This window comes from Aethalodelphis obliquidens, unplaced genomic scaffold (assembly GCF_003676395.1).
Source record: "Aethalodelphis obliquidens isolate GAN/ISIS:26980383/991018 unplaced genomic scaffold, ASM367639v1 scaffold12, whole genome shotgun sequence".
Lineage (NCBI taxonomy): Eukaryota > Metazoa > Chordata > Mammalia > Artiodactyla > Delphinidae > Aethalodelphis > Aethalodelphis obliquidens.
Window position 1 is genome coordinate 23,417,042 of NW_020837956.1, and position 18,180 is coordinate 23,435,221.

Consider the following 18,180-nt stretch of genomic DNA (forward strand, 5'->3'; position numbering starts at 1 on the left):
AAAAATATGAAGTTTTTAACTCTAAGGCACAAGCTTTATATATCTTCTCCAGAGAAATACACTTTAAAAATTACAAGAACAAATAAAATGTAAACCACAGATATTCACTAAAAAGAAAGCCTTTTATAGTTATCAAGGTATTACCAAATTTGAAAATAAATTCTTAAGACTTTTGGGAAATAATCTAAATGATTTAACATTAGAAAGGAAACCCTATTTTCTTAAGATACTCATTCACATTTGGCTCTTCTATACAGAAGAGATATGAATGAAGAATTTTAAAAACAGGCATGCACATAAGAACTAAAACATATCTGCAAGATCTAAAGGAGACATAAAAATTTCTCTTTTTAGAAGTTTTATCAGGGACTTCCCTGGTGGTCAAGTGGTAAAGAATCCACCTTCTAATGCAGGGGACACGCATTCCAGCCCTGGTCAGGGAACTAAGATCCTACGTGCCTTGGGACAACGAAGCCTGAGTACCACAACTACTTAGCTCGCGCACCTCAACGAGAGAGCCTGTGTGCCGCAAACTACGGGGCCCACGCACTCTGGAACCTGCGCACCACAACTACAGAGCCCACAAACCCTGGATCCCATGCACCACAACTAGAGAGAAAAAACCCGCACGCCACAACTAGAGATAAGCCTGCGTGCCGCAACGAGGAGCCCACATGCCTCAACAAAGATCCCGTGTGCTGCAACTAAGACCTGACACAGCCAAAAATGAATACATAAATAAATAATAAAATAAAATCTTAAAAAAAAATGTTTACCTACTGTTACAACAAGGATTGAAACTTGAGTCCATGTTTAAGAATAAAGGCTGAGTGTTTTGGAAAGAGAACCATCATATTTACTGGAAAGTCACTCGGGGTCTTTGGAGTTTTAGAAGAAATCCAGAACTCCCTAACAAGTATCAAGAGCATTAAGAGATTCTCCCCTACAAAGTGAGGCAAACTGTTTTACCCGGTACTTTGAAGGGCACGACATCAGAAAGGAGTCCTTCATCCTGTGCCTTTTTGGCCAGGCTGTGTGAGCGCAATGCATACTCATCCTGTTCCAGCCGAGAAATAGCAAAGGCGGCAGCCAGTCGGTCTGCAGAGTGGCCCATGGTCTCATTGGTGGAGAACTCGGCCACTGCTGGAAGCTGGGAAACGAGATATTCAGGACCAGACACACTGTTATCAGGTGCTATACCACACCTAGGGTTATTTGGGAAAGTTAAAGTCTACTATCAGTCAAGACCAAGACAAGGGAAGTTCCTTCTGAGCAGGGCATCTCTAAAAAGGGCTTACAAATTCAAATCTTCGAACCACTATTTTTTCTTTCTTTCCATCTTGACCAAATAATTAACCCTTCCCTGTAACTAACAGAATCTGCAACTGCTAGAGCATAACTGAACCCATGCTGTCTCCCCTAAGTCTAAATCTCTGCAATGGGATGCTTCGGCAACACAAGTCTTTATGTAAGCGTTCACAATTCTCACCTCGGGTGACAGGAAATTCAATCTGAATTTAGAGATTAAAGACAGTCGCTGACCCAGCGTCTTGGCCTTATTGAGATCCAGCATCATCTTCCTCATTTTCCTTGAGTGGCGAATAGGGACGTCAGACATTAACTCTACACCGCCTGCCACGACCACGTCACACTGGCCGGAAGCAATCAAGTTGACAGCTACAGGGCACAGGGCACAGGTACATGAGCATCTCTTGTATAGATAAACAGGTCATTGGTAATTTAAGCTGCTTTTCCTTTTTTTAAATTTAGGCTTCTTGATTTAAAAATTGTATGATAGTTACTAGCATTGTACAACATGTGTAATTAAGGTTTTTAACTCTTCAGAGGGATTAGGGTAAGTTTTTGAAATGACTAAAAATACATTCAACGCACTGGAGAAAAACAAGTTTCATTCAGGCTGTATGGACATCAACTTCCGGAAGTATCCACTGGACCAACTCTCAAACAAATCGTATTCTAAACCAGAACTTTTGGCATATTTTATATGCTCCCAGCTTTAGTTTCCATAATGACTTTTTTCCTATAAAGAGAATTTCAATTTCTACTAGAAGCTAGAGAAATTCTGGCTTTTAGATAGCAGACAGCCCCTTTCCCTCTTTATGGCCACTGGCAAGTATTGTGTCACTTTACCCAGAAGCGGTCCCATGCTGCGTGGAGTGGAGAATGCCCCCATCCCTGCCTCTGGCTTTATCCCCTGCCACCCCTTAGGTGGCAACCTGGACTTGATGTCACTAAGAGAGCACATGATGACCGTATCTTTCACGTTTCCTGTCTTTTCACAATAAGGGTTGATGCTACAAAATGTCCCACAGATTTGCTACGTTTTTTAGGAGAATTTCTAACTAATTATAAAAATGCCTAGATGTGGGGAAAAAGTAGAGGAGAAGAGTTGTATCACCTAAAGCAGTGACTTATCACTGTGACAATGGTAGAGGGAGGAAGGCCACAATCTTCGTGGGGGAGTATCATATTAGAATCACCTAACTAAAATCTAGCAGGTTATAAACTTCTCATGCCTCAAATCTGGAAATATCCCTCCAACAAACAATCCCTGAGATAGCCAGCCACACTACTGATGGAGAAACTACAAGAATGGTTGTGGTCCTCAGGTACGGAGGGCAGGAAAAAGGGTTGAGAACTACTGTCAAAAATCAAAAACTTTTGGGCTTCCCTGGTGGCACAGTGGTTGAGAGTCCGCCTGCCGACGCAGGGGACACGGGTTCGTGCCCCGGTCGGGGAAGATCCCACATGCCGCGGAGCGGCTGGGCCCGTGAGCCATGGCCGCTGAGCCTGCACGTCCAGAGCCTGTGCTCCACAACGGGAGAGGCCACAACAGTGAGAGGCCCGCGTACCGCAAAAAAAACAAAAATGAAAACAAAAACAAAAAATTTAAACATTACCTTATTTTTTGAAACACACAGATCATTTATTTCTGTTAAGAGTAGTTTTTAAAGATCATATAAAAGACAAAAAGAACCAACATGTACCTTCTGCGGTCAAAAAAACATACCTGTGGTCATGGCTTGGTTGGAAGAGATGCAAGCCATGGTGACAGTGTGAGCAGGAGTCCTGTCAGAGAAGCCAGCTCCAAGGGCAGCCTTCAGGAAACAGTGAATGAAAGCATCACTTAGGAAGGCAGTGCTACATGTAAATGGCGCTTTAAGCGATACTTCACTGTATGGTACATCAGGAAAGGATTTGAGGTCAATAATCCATAGAGTAATATTTAAAATAAAACTAAGCACATCACAGAAATGGTTTACTAATTTTTTGTCTAGCCATTAACTGACAAGCACTCTGCCAAGTTCCTTGTAGCCATTTTCTAGTGTGGTATACAAGCCTACAACAGTCTTGCAGTTCACCTAATTTCTTAGCAATGCTTTTCTCAGAGCTTTAAGGACATTAATATGTAATTTGATTTTAACTTGTTTAAATTTGCAAGTAAACCTAAAGTAAACCTGCTAGACACAATTGAGGGAATGATGACCTATATCATGGTGTGGGGCTCTCATGATCTATGTTCCTGCAGTTATAAGGCTTAGTAGTAAAGCAAAGTCATCAAACATGAAACTCATTTCTGAAGAACTGACTCATCATGAACAGATTCCCACACAGGTCCCTGCCTGCTTACACGCGTCTCTACTTTCACTGACTGCCTGATATTTCAGACAGCACACCGTGATCCAACGCAAAGAGGAACTGGAAAACACGCCAAACACGCAAGAGTTCAAGTTGATGAAAGAAATTTTGGAAAACTGCCTGAGCCTCAAGTGAACCTCTGATAAATAAGGGTTAGACCAGTTAACAACTGGAAATGAGAAAACTGGTCAGGATGATGACACAAGAGGTGCTTCAAAAGAGAGTAATTTGAGGGGCCTTGAGAAAAACTGAGGCCCTCCTTTCATCTAAAAATGGACATGAGGACATCTATTATTTTATTATACTATTTATTGAGTAAATTATGCTGCCAAAAAAACAATGAATGCCTGATTCCATTTTTGTTTATGTAAGTAACTAATGCATAGGTGCAAAAATAAAATACTTACTTTTATAATATTAAATTTTCACTTTAAAAACAAAGCTCTCAACAGCTCATCTCCCCCACCATCATTTACTATGAAATTCTGGTTCCTATTAAGGGAATTAATTTTTAGTGGCCTTTTTCTCAAACTATTTATCCTCAGAATACAAGATTTTCTATAATTTGGTAAGGTTAACATGTTTCCAAAGCTGAGATTAAAGGGTTCTGCTTCTTAACTGATTTTTGTCTTCATACTTATACTACCTATACTAGTTACTGCATTTACCACCATTCACCATAATCCATAGGGACAGAAATGTGTTACAGTAGTGTACATGCAACATGACCTTACTCTGGTCTTTCCAGTGAGGCCTGATACTAAGTGCCCAACACTCTGTTGAAAACTACCCGCTGGCAACTGCACCTCAGCCTCTCAATGTAAACCAACCCAGAAGGAAGAGAGAGGCAAGTCTCCAAGGGAAAGGGGAGGAGAGCTTCCCAGTAGGGCAAGTGTAAAGGGCACTGAGGTTGTAATGGCCTGATCCTCACGTGGTCCTTTCTAGCCTGTGTCACACCCTTGGCCCCAGATGACTCTCAAGATTGAAGGAACTTTAAATAGAAGTGGTTGATGGTGAACCTTGTCTACATGTTTCTATTTAAAGTCTGAATAGCTCTCAAGGCAAGCTTAGGCTCTAGATGGTACAATGAGGGGAAAGGAGGAAAATGCCTCTTAGTTAAGTTGGAGAGCAGGGAAGTATGCTGAGGCCTTTCAGTGAAGTCAGGTTCATGGGAACTCAGCAGCAGAAGCCTTTCAGGATTTCATTATTACACTATTAATACAGACAACAGGTGCTTAAAGTTTTCTAGCTGGTAGTCACAGTAGCCTTTAGGTTACAAAAACAACTATAGAGAGACATAATATATCCCCTCAATTTAGCCTTTAGTATTAGTACAGGGCTGGGAGAGGGAATCTACCACATGTCAATCAATAGCTGAGATTTGCATATGGACATAAAATTTCCAGAAAAAAATTTAGAAAAAAAAGCATTATGGCTTTAGTGTTGGGATAGAACAGAAATATAGAGAAAACTGAAACAGATTTAATATTTACTTTTTAAGCACTCTTACAAGAGTCACTTTGTTTTTTTCAGAATATAAAAGTTGAAAATGTTGATATACTCATGAAGTTGTCATATTTGATACATTTAGAAGTGTGAAGATCCAGGAAAAACAAAAAAATCAGGACAGGGAAAAAAAACCCTCTTCCTGTTCTTTTTTTTTTTCGCGGTACGTGGGCCTCTCACTGTTGTGGCCTCTCCCGTTGTGGAGCACAGGCTCCGGACACGCAGGCTCAGTGGCCATGGCTCATGGGCCCAGCCGCTCCACGGCATGTGAGATCTTCCCGGACCGGGGCAAGAACCTGCGTCCCCTGCATCGGCAGGCAGACTCTCAACTACTGCGCCACCAGGGAAGCCCCTCTCTTCCTGTTCTTAATTCTTTCCTGCCTCCCTTACAATATACAGTAGCTGATTATGGCGGACTTCGGTAACACCAGGCCTTGAGCAGTCTTAACGTATACTAATGAGTAAAAAGGGGGGACAAAACAAATACTTTCAGTCCTGCTCGTTTCCCCTTCTCTTGGCTGACAGTGGTGAAAGTTACTGACCTTCCAACTATACTGAACACAATAATATGGCAAGCACAAACCAGAAATAAAGAAAATGCTTAGCACACTGAAATGTGCTTTGGAGCCAACTTTACCCAAATAGCCACTTTTGAATTGAAACAAAGCCCATAAAATGTTTTTGGACTATTCATTATGAAATGCCTGTAGAACGTGCTGCAGAAGTTCCAAGGCCTGTCATATCTCAGCCGCCCAATAAACACTACATGGCGCTTTGCCAACTAGGGTAAAAGTAAACACCTGTGAAATAGTTAAAAAAAGAAACTGCCCTATGTGTCATCTAGTCAAAGGGAAAAAATGAATAAGCAAGGCTGCCTCCAACAAAAACCGTGTTATGAAATAAGTTCTTTATAAAATGTTGAAATTTTAAGTTAGAGGCCACAATATCTAGCATTACTAAAAGTCACATCAACCATACTTTGCCATAATCTCTATTTTCCTAAGAGAAAACAAACTAAAATATCACAAACCAGCTTAAATAATTGATTTGGTATACAGTATAAGTATGTTCTAGTATAGTGTACATCATTTGATTTATACTATAATTCTTTGAAATATAAAATAATTCAAGTAGTAAAATCACATTTAAGTCAAATATAACTTTAATGAATTTTAAAAACTTTTAAAGAGTAAATTCTATTAATTAAAACTCAAATTGATTCTCCTATCGATCTTTAAACAATACAAAGTTTGTTTTACTCACCTCTCTAGCCACATTGCTTGTTTTCACTTCCTGTATGACTGTGCCGAAGATGATATAATCAACAACATCCTTTGGGACGCTGGTCCGATGCAACAAACCCCTGCCAGCAGAAGTCCAAAGCAAAGAAACATTTCACACATTCAAGACAGTGCCATAGATCATCACATAAAGCACTACAGTTAACTTTGGTTAAAAGGTTAACTTTGGATTTAAGAGTAGAGACTGGATCTTTTCCTTAATTTGACAAGCATGTGGCGCCTTATCAAAGAAATTAAAGTCTAATTTAAAAAGTCAACCTCTGATGCTCAATTTAAATAGGAAGAATCATAAATAATTTGGAATATAATCTATAAAAGTTTCAAATCACTATGTTGTACCCCTGAAACTAACATAAGATTATAAATCAACTATACCCCAATAAAAAAATTAAAAAAAAATAATTTGAAATAGGATAAAACAGATACATAAACCAAAGTTTTCAGTCAAAAATCAAAGAGGGGGGCTTCCCTGGTGGCGCAGTGGTTGAGAGTCCGCCTGCCGATGCAGGGGACGTGGGTTCGTGCCCCGGTCCGGGAAGATCCCACATGCCGCGGAGCGGCTGGGCCCATGAGCCATGGCCGCTGAGCCTGCGCGTCCGGAGCCTGTGCTCCGCAACGGGAGAGGCCACAACAGTGAGAGGCCCGCGTACCACAAAAAAAAAAAAAAAAAAAAATCAAAGAGGGAGCTTCCCTGGTGGTGCAGTGGTTAGGACTCTGAGCTCCCAGTGCAGTGGGCCCGGGTTCGATCCCTGGTTAGGACACTAGATCCCACATGTGTGCTGCAACCAAGAGTTCGCAGGCCACAGCTAAGGAGCCCGCCTGCTGCAACTAAGGCCTGGGGCAACCAAATGAATATTTTTAAAAAAAGAAGAAAAGAGAAACAAATAGAAAATTAAAGAGTAAAATCCCAGTTATGTTAAATTTGAAATATCCATATAAACACAATTTAAATAACATATTTTTCTAGTTCTGATCACTGATAGAGACTAGAAGCAGTAACACTCCAGTAGGAATGAGCACATCTTGAACTCAGACTTGGTTTCTAAATGCCATTTACTAGCAAAGGTATTAACTTTTCTTTTTAAATTAATTAATTAATTATTTTTGGTTGCATTGGGTCTCTGTTGCTGTGTGCGGGCTTTCTCTAGTTGCGGCGAGCAGGGGCTACTATTTGTTGCGGTGCGGAGGCTTCTCACTGAGGTGGCTTCTCTTGTTGCAGAGCACGGGCTCTAGGCGTGCGGGCTTCAGTAGTTGTGGCTCGCGGGCTCTAGAGCGCAGGCTCAGTAGCTGTGGCACACGAGCCTTGTTGCTCTGCAGCATGCGGGATCTTCCTGGACCAGGGCTCGAACTCGTGTCTCCTGCATTGGCAGGCAGATTCTTAACCACTGTGCCACCACGGAAGCCCTAAAGGTATTAACTTTTTAAAAAATGACTGAGGCCAGGTCTAAGGCAAGAAAAGTACAAAGTGAACCTCTCTGATCTTTTTTGTGCCAAAAATAAGAAAGCACTCAAAGATTAATGGGACCATAGCAAAAACAGGAACCAGGGTGTACACATTTGACAAAATTCATAAAACTATATACTTAAAAATATGTGCATTTTATTGTATGCAAATTACACTCAAAAAACAATATTATACTAAAAAACAAAAGGGCCATAGAAGCCAACTTGAAGGAACTCCCACAGATAAACTATGGGATAATCTGAGCTTCAAAAAGAACAGTGACCAAGCTTGGCTTTAACACAATTAATAAATAAAAATTTATAAGTCCACATCACTTAAAAAAAAAAAAAAAAGGAAAGCTGTTCTTTACAGAAAAATACCAACCAATAAATATAGGAGGAATAAAAGAATGATCAAAGTCATAATTTTGTAATCTCTAATGTAATAACTGTAGTAATGTAATAACTGTAATGTAATACAGTTAACTGTATAACTGTATACATAACTGTATAACTGTATACATAACTGTAACTGTAATGTAATAACTGTAATAATCCAGGCAAAAATTGTCAATGAATGCTAAGATCATTTGGTCAAAGGTTGTTGGGGAACAAGATGTTTACATGGTGTTAAGATATCACTTTACAGGTGACTTACTAATTGCAAAGGAAAAAAATACACCTTTATAATCAAGAGATCTAGTGGTCTGATCACCATGACCGAGTGATTAGATTTAACATTACACATCATGCGCCTCTTAACATGATGCAATACCCATGCACTTGACCTATGAAGCATTCTTACCAAAAAATGTTTAACCTGAATCTAATCAAGCTTAGAGATCTAACTTCCAGTTTACAGGAAATTCAGAGGAAAGTTAAATATTACTACGAAGAAACATCCAGAATGTGGGACATTCTACAGGCCAGCTGGCCTGGTCTTTTCAAAAAGTCACTCTCATGGCGGGTGGAGTGCAGGGACATCCTAAATTAAAAGAGACCAAAGAGACATGTTCATTTGTAATATGAACTTTGACCAGGTCCTGGTTTGGAAAAAAAAAAAAAATTAAAAGAAAGGGCCTTCTTGGAACAAGTGTGGGGGATTTGACTATGAACTGGTTACTAGAAGTTATCATACAATCATTATCATCTTAGCTATGGTAATGGTATTGTGGATAACAGAGAAGGTCCTCATTCTTAGGAGTACTAGCTGAAGAATTTAAGGCTGAAGTATCAAGATGTCGGAAACAATGTCAAATGCTTCAAACCATATAGCTATAGAAAACATGGCAAAATAATAACACTTATTAATGCTAAGTGAGGGGTATTTAGGTGTTCACTTTCAATTTTATTGTACAGTTGACATCTTTTAAGACAGAAAGTTGAGGAAAAACCTGTAAATCTCCAGCCTGGGACCATAATCAGAAACAGCACCATTATCAGGAATGGGAAAGTAAGCTGGCTTCAGGGAAAAGATAATTTTTATTTTTTACATGCTGAGCTTGAGATACCTAAGAAAACAGGTCAAATTTAGAGATTTGGAAGTCCTCTACATAAAAAAATAAAGATTAAGTAGATGAGATTTTTAGGGAAAAGCATGCATACAGAGAAATGCAAAGTTCTAAGGACTAAAACTTACAAAATACCTTTAAAAACGAGATAGAAGAAAGGATCCAGTTTTTTAAGAAGTAGAAAAGAAACAGTCAGAAAATGGAAGGAAAACCGTAATGGCGTAACATGAAGTCAAAGGAAGACAGTTTCAAGTACAGCTGACAATGTCAAATGCTACAGAAGACAAAGTCATTGAGGTCTGAGAAAACATTGGTGCGTTTAGTGATTACACAGTCATTATTAAGAGAAGCTTCCAAAGTATAGTTACTGTAGAGCCATGGGAATGGAAGCAATTATGGGATTAAGGAGAATAAATGGATAGTAAGAAAAGAAAAGCAACTGCTGCTTTCATTCATTCTTAGAGGTTGGCAGGAAGAGAACAAACAGAACAAGATGGGCAAAAAGGTGCAAAGAAGGGTTTTTTCAAACTATGAAAGACCTGTAGCTGCTTAAAGACACAAAGGCAAAGCATCAATGAAAGATAATGCCTTACATGTTGACTCTCATCAAATTATTCTTCCATCTCAATCTCATGCAACCACATCTAATTTTACATTTTTATTTGGTTTGCACAGGAACCTTCAGGTCTCATTCTAGGCTTTTTTCTAGATAAATAAGCACATCCCCATCCCACCAGGGATACCAAAATCTGAGGATGCTCATGTCCGTTAAATAAAATGGCAGAGTACAGTTGGTCCTCTGTATACACAGGTTCTGCATCTGTATTTGCATTATTTGTTCAGCTATCCTCGTACAGTATGAAGTTTCTAAGATAATCATCAAATATATGTATTGTATTTAGCCTGATCAATGTAGGACTAGCCTGATCAATCTAGCCCTACATTGCTTACAACCAGCAGCTAGCTACAGTACTCATTAAGGAATACTGTCATGCCAAGAAATAGTCACGCCTACAGAATAAAGGTCGCTGACATTCACCAGCTGCTTGAATTTGTGTAGCACATGTGGCTAAAATGAAGAATCAATGAATCCGGTAAAATCTACTGTTTTTTCTCACCACATAAAAGTTAACATATCTTAGATATGGAAATTCCATTAAACATGCTATTTCAAGTGTAAAAACTGGAGAGAAGTACTTTTAATGAAGTAAGAACTAAAATGAAACTGCATTTACTTACGAAAGCGCTGCTCTAGCCAAATCATGTGGCATCAGGTCTTTATATCTGGGGAAAGAAAATAATTTAAACCAAAAGCCTAGAGCTTTAATAAAAAATGTTTTTCATTCTGTTTGAAATACCTAAAGAAATAATCTAACATATGATGCTATAAATGCACTTAACATCATTCCAAATGAAGAAATAGTGTGACTTTGCTATTTGTCAGCCTTAAAAATCTGGCAAGCCTTGACTCCTTTTGAGCTGGCTAAGAAGCGAACAAGAATCTTGCCTACTGTCGTATTGTTCAGCATGACACATGTTAAATATTTAACATTTAATATTTTATTTAATAAAATATTTTTATTTAAACCCCACCTTTTAAGTTCTCCTTTATTTTATTTATCTTTATTTTTTTTGCAGTACGCGGGCCTCTCACTGTTGTGGCCTCTCCCGTTGCGGAGCACAGGCTCCGGATGCGCAGGCTCAGCGGCCATGGTTCACGGGCCCAGCCACTCCGCGGCATGTGGGATCTTCCTGGACTGGGGCATGAACCCATGTCCCCTGCATCGGCAGGCGGACTCTCAACCACTGCCCTTTATTTTTAAGTCAAAGATTTAACCATTGGATTAAATAAGAATATTCATTCTTTAAATTCCTAAAAATTAAAACCTAAAAAATCCAAAAATGTTTTTATTTTTACTCTGAATCACAGAAGAATCATCAGTAGTTTTAAAAATCTTTCATAGGTAAAACCAGTTCCCTCAAATTTAGAGCAGAATAACTTGGGAAAAAGTTGTGTGTCAATTTTAAAATGTCTGAATCTATGAGTTCAATAATTATTTAGCATTTTACAATCTTTATTCTCATGCTCCTATACCCCTCTCTACCAGGATGCGTGATAGACTCCCAAATGTCACTGCTGCAGTGTACTCCTAGGAGTGCTTCCAAAGTGCTTTGTACCTGTAAGAAAAACTTGGTTTTTCAAATATCACTCAAGTTGAAAGCAAAGCTTCTTCAAATCAAACAGAAAAAGATCTTTTTCTACCTAGAAAATGATCTTCTATTATAGAAGACTCATTTGTCACCTCAATCATAAGATTAATAATATGACTTAACTATTTGTCTTCTTTATAAATTCTTCCTTCTATATTATTTTTTGGTCACTTTTGTTCTGTACATGAATATTACCTTAAAATTTTTATTCTTTCTTCTCTATTAATTATATTTTCTTACGTTACTCAATGCTCTTCTCTGTGTCACTAAATTACTCATGAACTTTATCTTCTTTCTCAATTAGGATCCTAAATTAAACTAGAACACAATAATAAAACACAACAAAAGGAATAAACCCTATGCTAATGTGAATATCTCAAACTTCACGCAAATACCAATTATCAAAGCAAATGTTTAAATAATGTAAGTATAGTTGAGCGTGTTTGTATTTTTTTTAACAGCTAGTAAAACAGTCGGAATCAAACTTCTACACAGTATACAAACAGCCCTTACAAAAAAATGGTCTTCCTAGCCAAGAACTTTTCTCTTGATGGAACTTTCTTTTCCTACCCTGTTACTGCTGAGTACAAGGAGGATCCCCTCTCATCACTTCTCTGCTGCTAAAGCTACAGATTCTTACTCTTACTGCTGTTGTGTCAGTACAGGAAAATTACAATACTATATTGAGAGAAGAGGGTGAATGAAGAAACTTCACCAGCATTCACTTATATAAGAAAAATACTCTCTAGGTTCTAAACCATCGTTTAAAAATGAACGTTTATTGTTTGTGTACGTATGCGCGTGCACACGTACACACACACAGGTCTGTATCTTCCACAAACGGTGCCATTATACACACTGCTCTGAACCTTGCTTTTTACACCTAACATATCTTCAAGATCTTCCCATATTAGTACAGAAAGGTCTTGTTATTTTTAGCAGATGCCTGGCATTCCCTAGCAATATTTTTAAGTTAGTAACTGTTAGTTCAAAATACAAACAATAGAACAATCTAAACAGAATAGAACCAATGTTTCATTTAGTTTGCACCTAGTTCCCAAAGCCCATCGTCAACTTTTGGACAGCCTGGGCCTCACTTGGGGACGAAAAAGGAGGAGAAAAGTCTAGGGAGAATAGCAGTTTGGTTCTGGGGAACTTGGGGGCTGGTCTAGGATCATTCTTATTCCATTTATTTGGGGTTGTGCTGTACCAGGGTTTGGACCAGTCCATCAACTCCAATTCTGATAATTTCCAGGAAACCAAAGCCACAGACTAAAGGCCCTTCAGAATGCCCATGGGCCCACATCCTCCATATTCAAACTTCTGAAGAGGCACAGAAACAACGTACAGTACTTATCTTCAGATGAGGAAAGGATATCTCTGTTAGAAGCAAACTATCTGGTCCCACACTAGGTTTTTAAAATATGACTGGTTCAATCTAACACTACATGAGGCTTACTCAGCAGAATGGATAAAAAACAAATTTTGTCACATTATTTCACCACTGGCTTGACTTATTCTGTATTAATTTCATGAAAATGTTTTTCATATATTAGTCCACTAGCAATAGTATTACCTACTGGGTTACACTGACAAAGATCCCTTTTGAAAGTGCCTTAAAAAAAGGAATAAATAAAGTACATGGGGTGATGGATGTGTTAATTAACTCGACTGTGGTAATCATTTCACAATGTATATACATATATATATACAGTTTTTTAATATGTATATATATATACATATATATATACATATATATATATATACAGTTATTATTTGTTAACCACACCTCAATACAGCTGGAGAGAAAAAAGAAAAAGACAGAAAGAAAGAACATGTAGCAAAATCATTTCATACTTACGAAGTGCCTGACAGCAAAAATGGAGTGCGGACACCATCCACCACCACAATGTTCCTCAGGTTGGGTTTGGCTAAGGTTCTCTTCGATTTCGCCTGGACAGCTTTAAGAGAAAGTTCAAAGAACAATTAACTAAAATATATGAAGTCAGGGATTTCCCTAGCAGTCCAATGGTTAAGATTTCACTTCCAATGCAGGGAGTGCGGGTTGGATCCCTGTCAGGGAGCTACGATCCCACATACCTCGGGGACAAAAAAACCACAAAAACATAAAACAGAAGCAGTATTGTAACAAATTCGATAAACACTTTAAAAATGGTCCACATCAAAAAAATCTTAAAAAAAAAAATATATATGAAGTCAAATGACTTTTTACATTTTTTTTTTTTTTGCGGTACACGAGCCTCTCACTGCTGTGGCCTCTCCCGTCGCGGAGCACAGGCTCCGGACGCGCAGGCCCAGCGACCACGGCTCACGGGCCCAGCCGCTCCGCGGCATGTGGGATCCTCCCGGACCGGGACACGAACCCGTGTCCCCTGCATTGGTAGGCGGACTCCCAACCACTACGCCACCGGGGAAGCCCACTTTTTACATTTTTAAAGACAGACATTCTAAGAAGAATTATATCATTCAATGCCAAGTTGCATTTGTCATTTACCAAACCACTTCAACTAAAAAAAAAAAAAAGATTAAGAAATTAACTAGCATTTACAAATTTCCAAAAAATATTTAAATACAGAGATTATACCTAATGATAAGGTTGTTTATGCCATTAACAAATTGTTTTTTGGGTTTTTTTTAATCAAATGTTTGACAATCTATTCCACTGAAAGCAACCAATTAAGCCTGCCCCTAATATTAGAAGTTACAATGACTGATATCGTTTAGTCTTCATATAGCTTAATATTCTTGCTTTTCTATGTAGAAATAAAGGCATTTGGTTGGTGACTACTGCCATTCTACAAAAACCCAGAATGCTTCCTGAATTCTGGCTCAATTTGTCTAGTTATTTTCTAACAACAAAAGAGCAACCTTGGGGCTTCCCTGGTGGCGCAGTGGTTAGGAATTCGCCTGCCAATGCAGGGGACATGGGTTCAAGCCCTGGCCCGGGAAGATCCCACATGCCGCGAAGCAACTAAGCCCGTGCACCACAACTACTGAGCCCACACGCCTACAGCCCGCGAGCCGCAACTACTGAAGCCCGTGCTCTGCAATAAGAAGCCTGTGCACTGCAACAAAGAGTAGCCCCCGCTCGCCACAACTAGAGAAAGCCCGTGCGCAGCAACAAAGACCCAACGCAGCCAAAAATAAATATATAAAATAAATTTTAAAAAAAGAGAGCAACCTTTCTCTAATGTTTTAATTAAAAAATAAAACATGAACATATCCCGGTGGTTAAAAGAAGAGAAAGATAAACATAACTAAAATATGGAGAGTAAAACTAAAGTTCCCTCTTTATGTCCTCTGCTGCCATGTAATTGCCTTCCCAGAGGTAGATACTGCTAATTTGGTGTATATACTTTACCACTTTTTTTCTTTTTATGCATGTACATGCACACACTTGTGTATTATGTTTACTTTTCTGACTTAACAATATAGCTGGAAGATCTCTGTGTTTGTGTATCTACATGTGTCTCATTCTTTTCTTATTGCCGTTAATGCTGAAATTCATCTCCTATCACCATTCCTTCATTACCAGAGATAGAGAAAAATCCTAAAGAATTGGTAATAAAATTTTAACAATCACCTTACCACACCCACTTATGTCATAGAGAGCTACTTATGATAAATATCGACAACCAACTTTAAGAAAATAGTAGTGAAAGCTAAGAGTCATGATAAAATGGGGTACAAAGATTCTCCTCGCAGCTCTAATTGGTTGGTGAAGGAGATACAGGCACGTGGAGATTATCAAGGAGACTGTAGCAAAAACAAGCCTGTAGTGCTAATGGCCAAAATAAAGGCAGTATCATTGTGAATGGAAAGGAAGGGACCAATACAAGAGATTTTATAAAGGAAGACTATGTATTTTGGTGACCAATCAGATATGGAAAGAAAGGAAAACAGGATTATAAAGGAAGCTTAGAGACTAAGAAAACCTAGTTATTCTACACAGAGTAAGAACTGGTTTTGGAAGAAAAGTGACCTCAATTTTAAACATGCTAACTTTGAGGTGATGGAGAGACACCCAGGTGGATATGTACATTTGACAGAGAGCTAGAAATGCAAAACTAAAGCTCCAAAGAGAAGTGAGGTGTAGCTGGGAGAGCCATGATATATATGCATTTTAGAATACAGAAGAGGCAGATGCCCCCTTGGTCTTGCCTGCCACTCCCTTACGTTGTACTCAATAAATCTCGCTTTCTACCCTCACTTCTGGCTTGGTAAATTCTTTCACCACTCATGTTGCCAGCCCCATTGCCACACTCTGTGGGCATTTTGATGGCCAGTACAGGGACCAGACCGCTCTCTCCTCTCTCTGCCTTTTCTGATCCGTCTTCCAACAGGTAGCGATCGGCCTGCTGACTCAGGGCAAATGGCCACATCTGCTCCTTGGTGGGACCCAAAGGCCTCCAGGACGAGACTCCAACTTGCTCTCGCCCTAAGGGGTACATTCTGGAAATGGTCTTTTCTCCTCTTCAACACTGCCGATGGTCTGAGGTCCCTGGAGACCGGGGGACTGCGTATCCTGGCCAAGGCAACTCTTCAGCGGACCTAAAACCCAGTCCCATACCGACCAACCGTCCCTGCCTAATCGGGTGGCAATGTCCTTTGGCCCTAGCCTTGGTACTCCTCACTTCCAACGCCTGATGCAGTCGGCAGCAGCGGCTTGGTGAATCCAGGCATGCTGTGAGATTCCCCTTCTCTTTCCATCCTCCCTTGAGGACCGTCCATCCTGATCCACCAACATTTCCAGGTACTTCAAGTGAGTCACTAAAAAAACGATTTCATTCCATCAAGCTACAAATGGTGACAAGACAAGGATTCCAACCACTAGAATCAATATAGTTGACTACTCTTGAACAGGCCTCCCCAAATTTCTATTCACACACTATCCCACAGCCCCAGAGCTGATCAGCAAAGCCAACTGGGACCCCACATCGCCCCTTCTCAGCAGAAGTAGCATGAGATGATATTGTCACCCAGATGTCAGTGATTTGACTTTGCTGATCTGTTGGGGGGAAATGTGGAGCTTAACAATACAACAGCCATCTTAGGCTGGGGAGGTCCTTTCAAGGTAAGACAATCACACCCTCCCCCAATGGAAATTACCAACGGTCGCAAGCAGTTGGTATACCAGGAAGATTGAGCTACGACATACGTAGCCCTAACCACCATAAGGGTAGGACATTAATCCAAGCGTGACCAAAAGGGACCAAAATGAAGCCCAGTTTCTCTTCCCCCAGGGAAGACCCCCTCTTGGTCTCGCCCACTGCTCCCTTGCAGTATACTCAATAAATCTCGCTTTCTACCCTCAAAAAAAAACAAACAAACAAAAAAAACAGGAGAAAAGTAGAGACATATTTTGCAGTGCCTGCTCACCCATAGCCCCCTCTAAATGGAGCTGCCCTGCTTAGAGTCCCTGCAAAGGGGCAATCATAGACGTCATGTCCCTAAGCCCACACCCAAAGCTGGTTAGATTCAGGGTGGGTACTACCTGACTACCTGAAGTCAATCCATAGAGTGGCCAACCAGTAACCCACGTCATCTACCTACAAGTGATAAGCTGCATCTGATTCTCTCTCACAGGAATCTAAGCAAAGCATGGAGAAAAATACCAATTAGTTGAAGCTGAAAAAATGCCATGAGGAAGAACCAGGGTGATAATAAACTGAAATTATTTTTAAGTCAGAGTTATGGGGCAGCAAAAACCCTGAGCGAGCAAAGAAGCCAGCAAGAGGAGTGAAGAAGAATATATATATAGAGAAGCAGGAAGGCCAGGAAAGTGACACACCATGTGGCCACGACTGAGACAAAGTGGCTGCCCCTAGAGCTGCTTGGTTCCTAATACCTCCCTAGCTGTAGTACTCAAGCCCTCTTCTCCCTAACTTGAGTGGGCCCCTTACTCACAATAAAAGACACTTGGTTTTGTGATCTCCCCACATTTAGAGGGCAGAGAGAAAATGTGGGACAGAGGGTAAACTTGAGAGGTGGTAGGAGACTGAGGAGAAAACAGTACATGAAAGCAAAGGCAGGAGAGTATCAAGGAGCAGAGGATGGTCAAATATTTCAACACTCAAGGAGAATGAGGACTGAAAAAAGGCCGCTAAGTCTGAAGATCTGCAGATTACTTGTCACTGACCTTGGAGAGAATAAAGTGATGAGAGGAAAAGTCAGATGACATACCATCACATCGTTCCACTTTTTAAGAACTGACCGCATGTTCCTTTTACACACTTTCAGATAAAATTCAAATTCCTAACTCTTCCAACAAATTCCTTGCTTTACCTGGTTCCAACTGAATGATCCAAAAACGTTCTCCACCACTTCTCAACATGTAGCAAGATGAGCAAGCCCCCAGTGCCTCACAGCCTTGACTTCATTGCACACCCCTTGCCTTCATTCATATACCCTCCCATCTGAGTGGCTCCTTTCTGTCCATCTAATCCTTACCTACCCTTAAGGCCTAGTTCACATTCCACCTCCTAAATAAAGCCTTCCCTGATAACTACAGCCACCTGTAGTTCCTG

General features: G+C 40.0%; 1 protein-coding gene across 3 annotated transcripts in view; it reads right to left on the bottom strand.

Moving 5' to 3' along the window:
- Positions 1–18,180, bottom strand: part of HADHB (hydroxyacyl-CoA dehydrogenase trifunctional multienzyme complex subunit beta) — a 36,497-nt gene that overhangs the window by 8,199 nt on the left and 10,118 nt on the right. For 2 of the 3 annotated variants that reach the window (XM_027113642.1, XM_027113641.1), the window contains exons 4-9: positions 13,494–13,593; positions 10,661–10,705; positions 6,430–6,529; positions 3,032–3,119; positions 1,490–1,677; positions 970–1,150 (exon numbers count right to left, since the gene is read on the bottom strand). In XM_027113642.1, the coding sequence (XP_026969443.1) occupies positions 970–1,150; positions 1,490–1,677; positions 3,032–3,119; positions 6,430–6,529; positions 10,661–10,705; positions 13,494–13,593 (702 nt within the window). Of the gene's footprint in view, positions 1–969; positions 1,151–1,489; positions 1,678–3,031; positions 3,120–6,429; positions 6,530–10,660; positions 10,706–13,493; positions 13,594–16,287; positions 16,424–18,180 lie in introns of all 3 variants that reach the window. The other variant, XM_027113643.1, reaches the window with a different exon arrangement.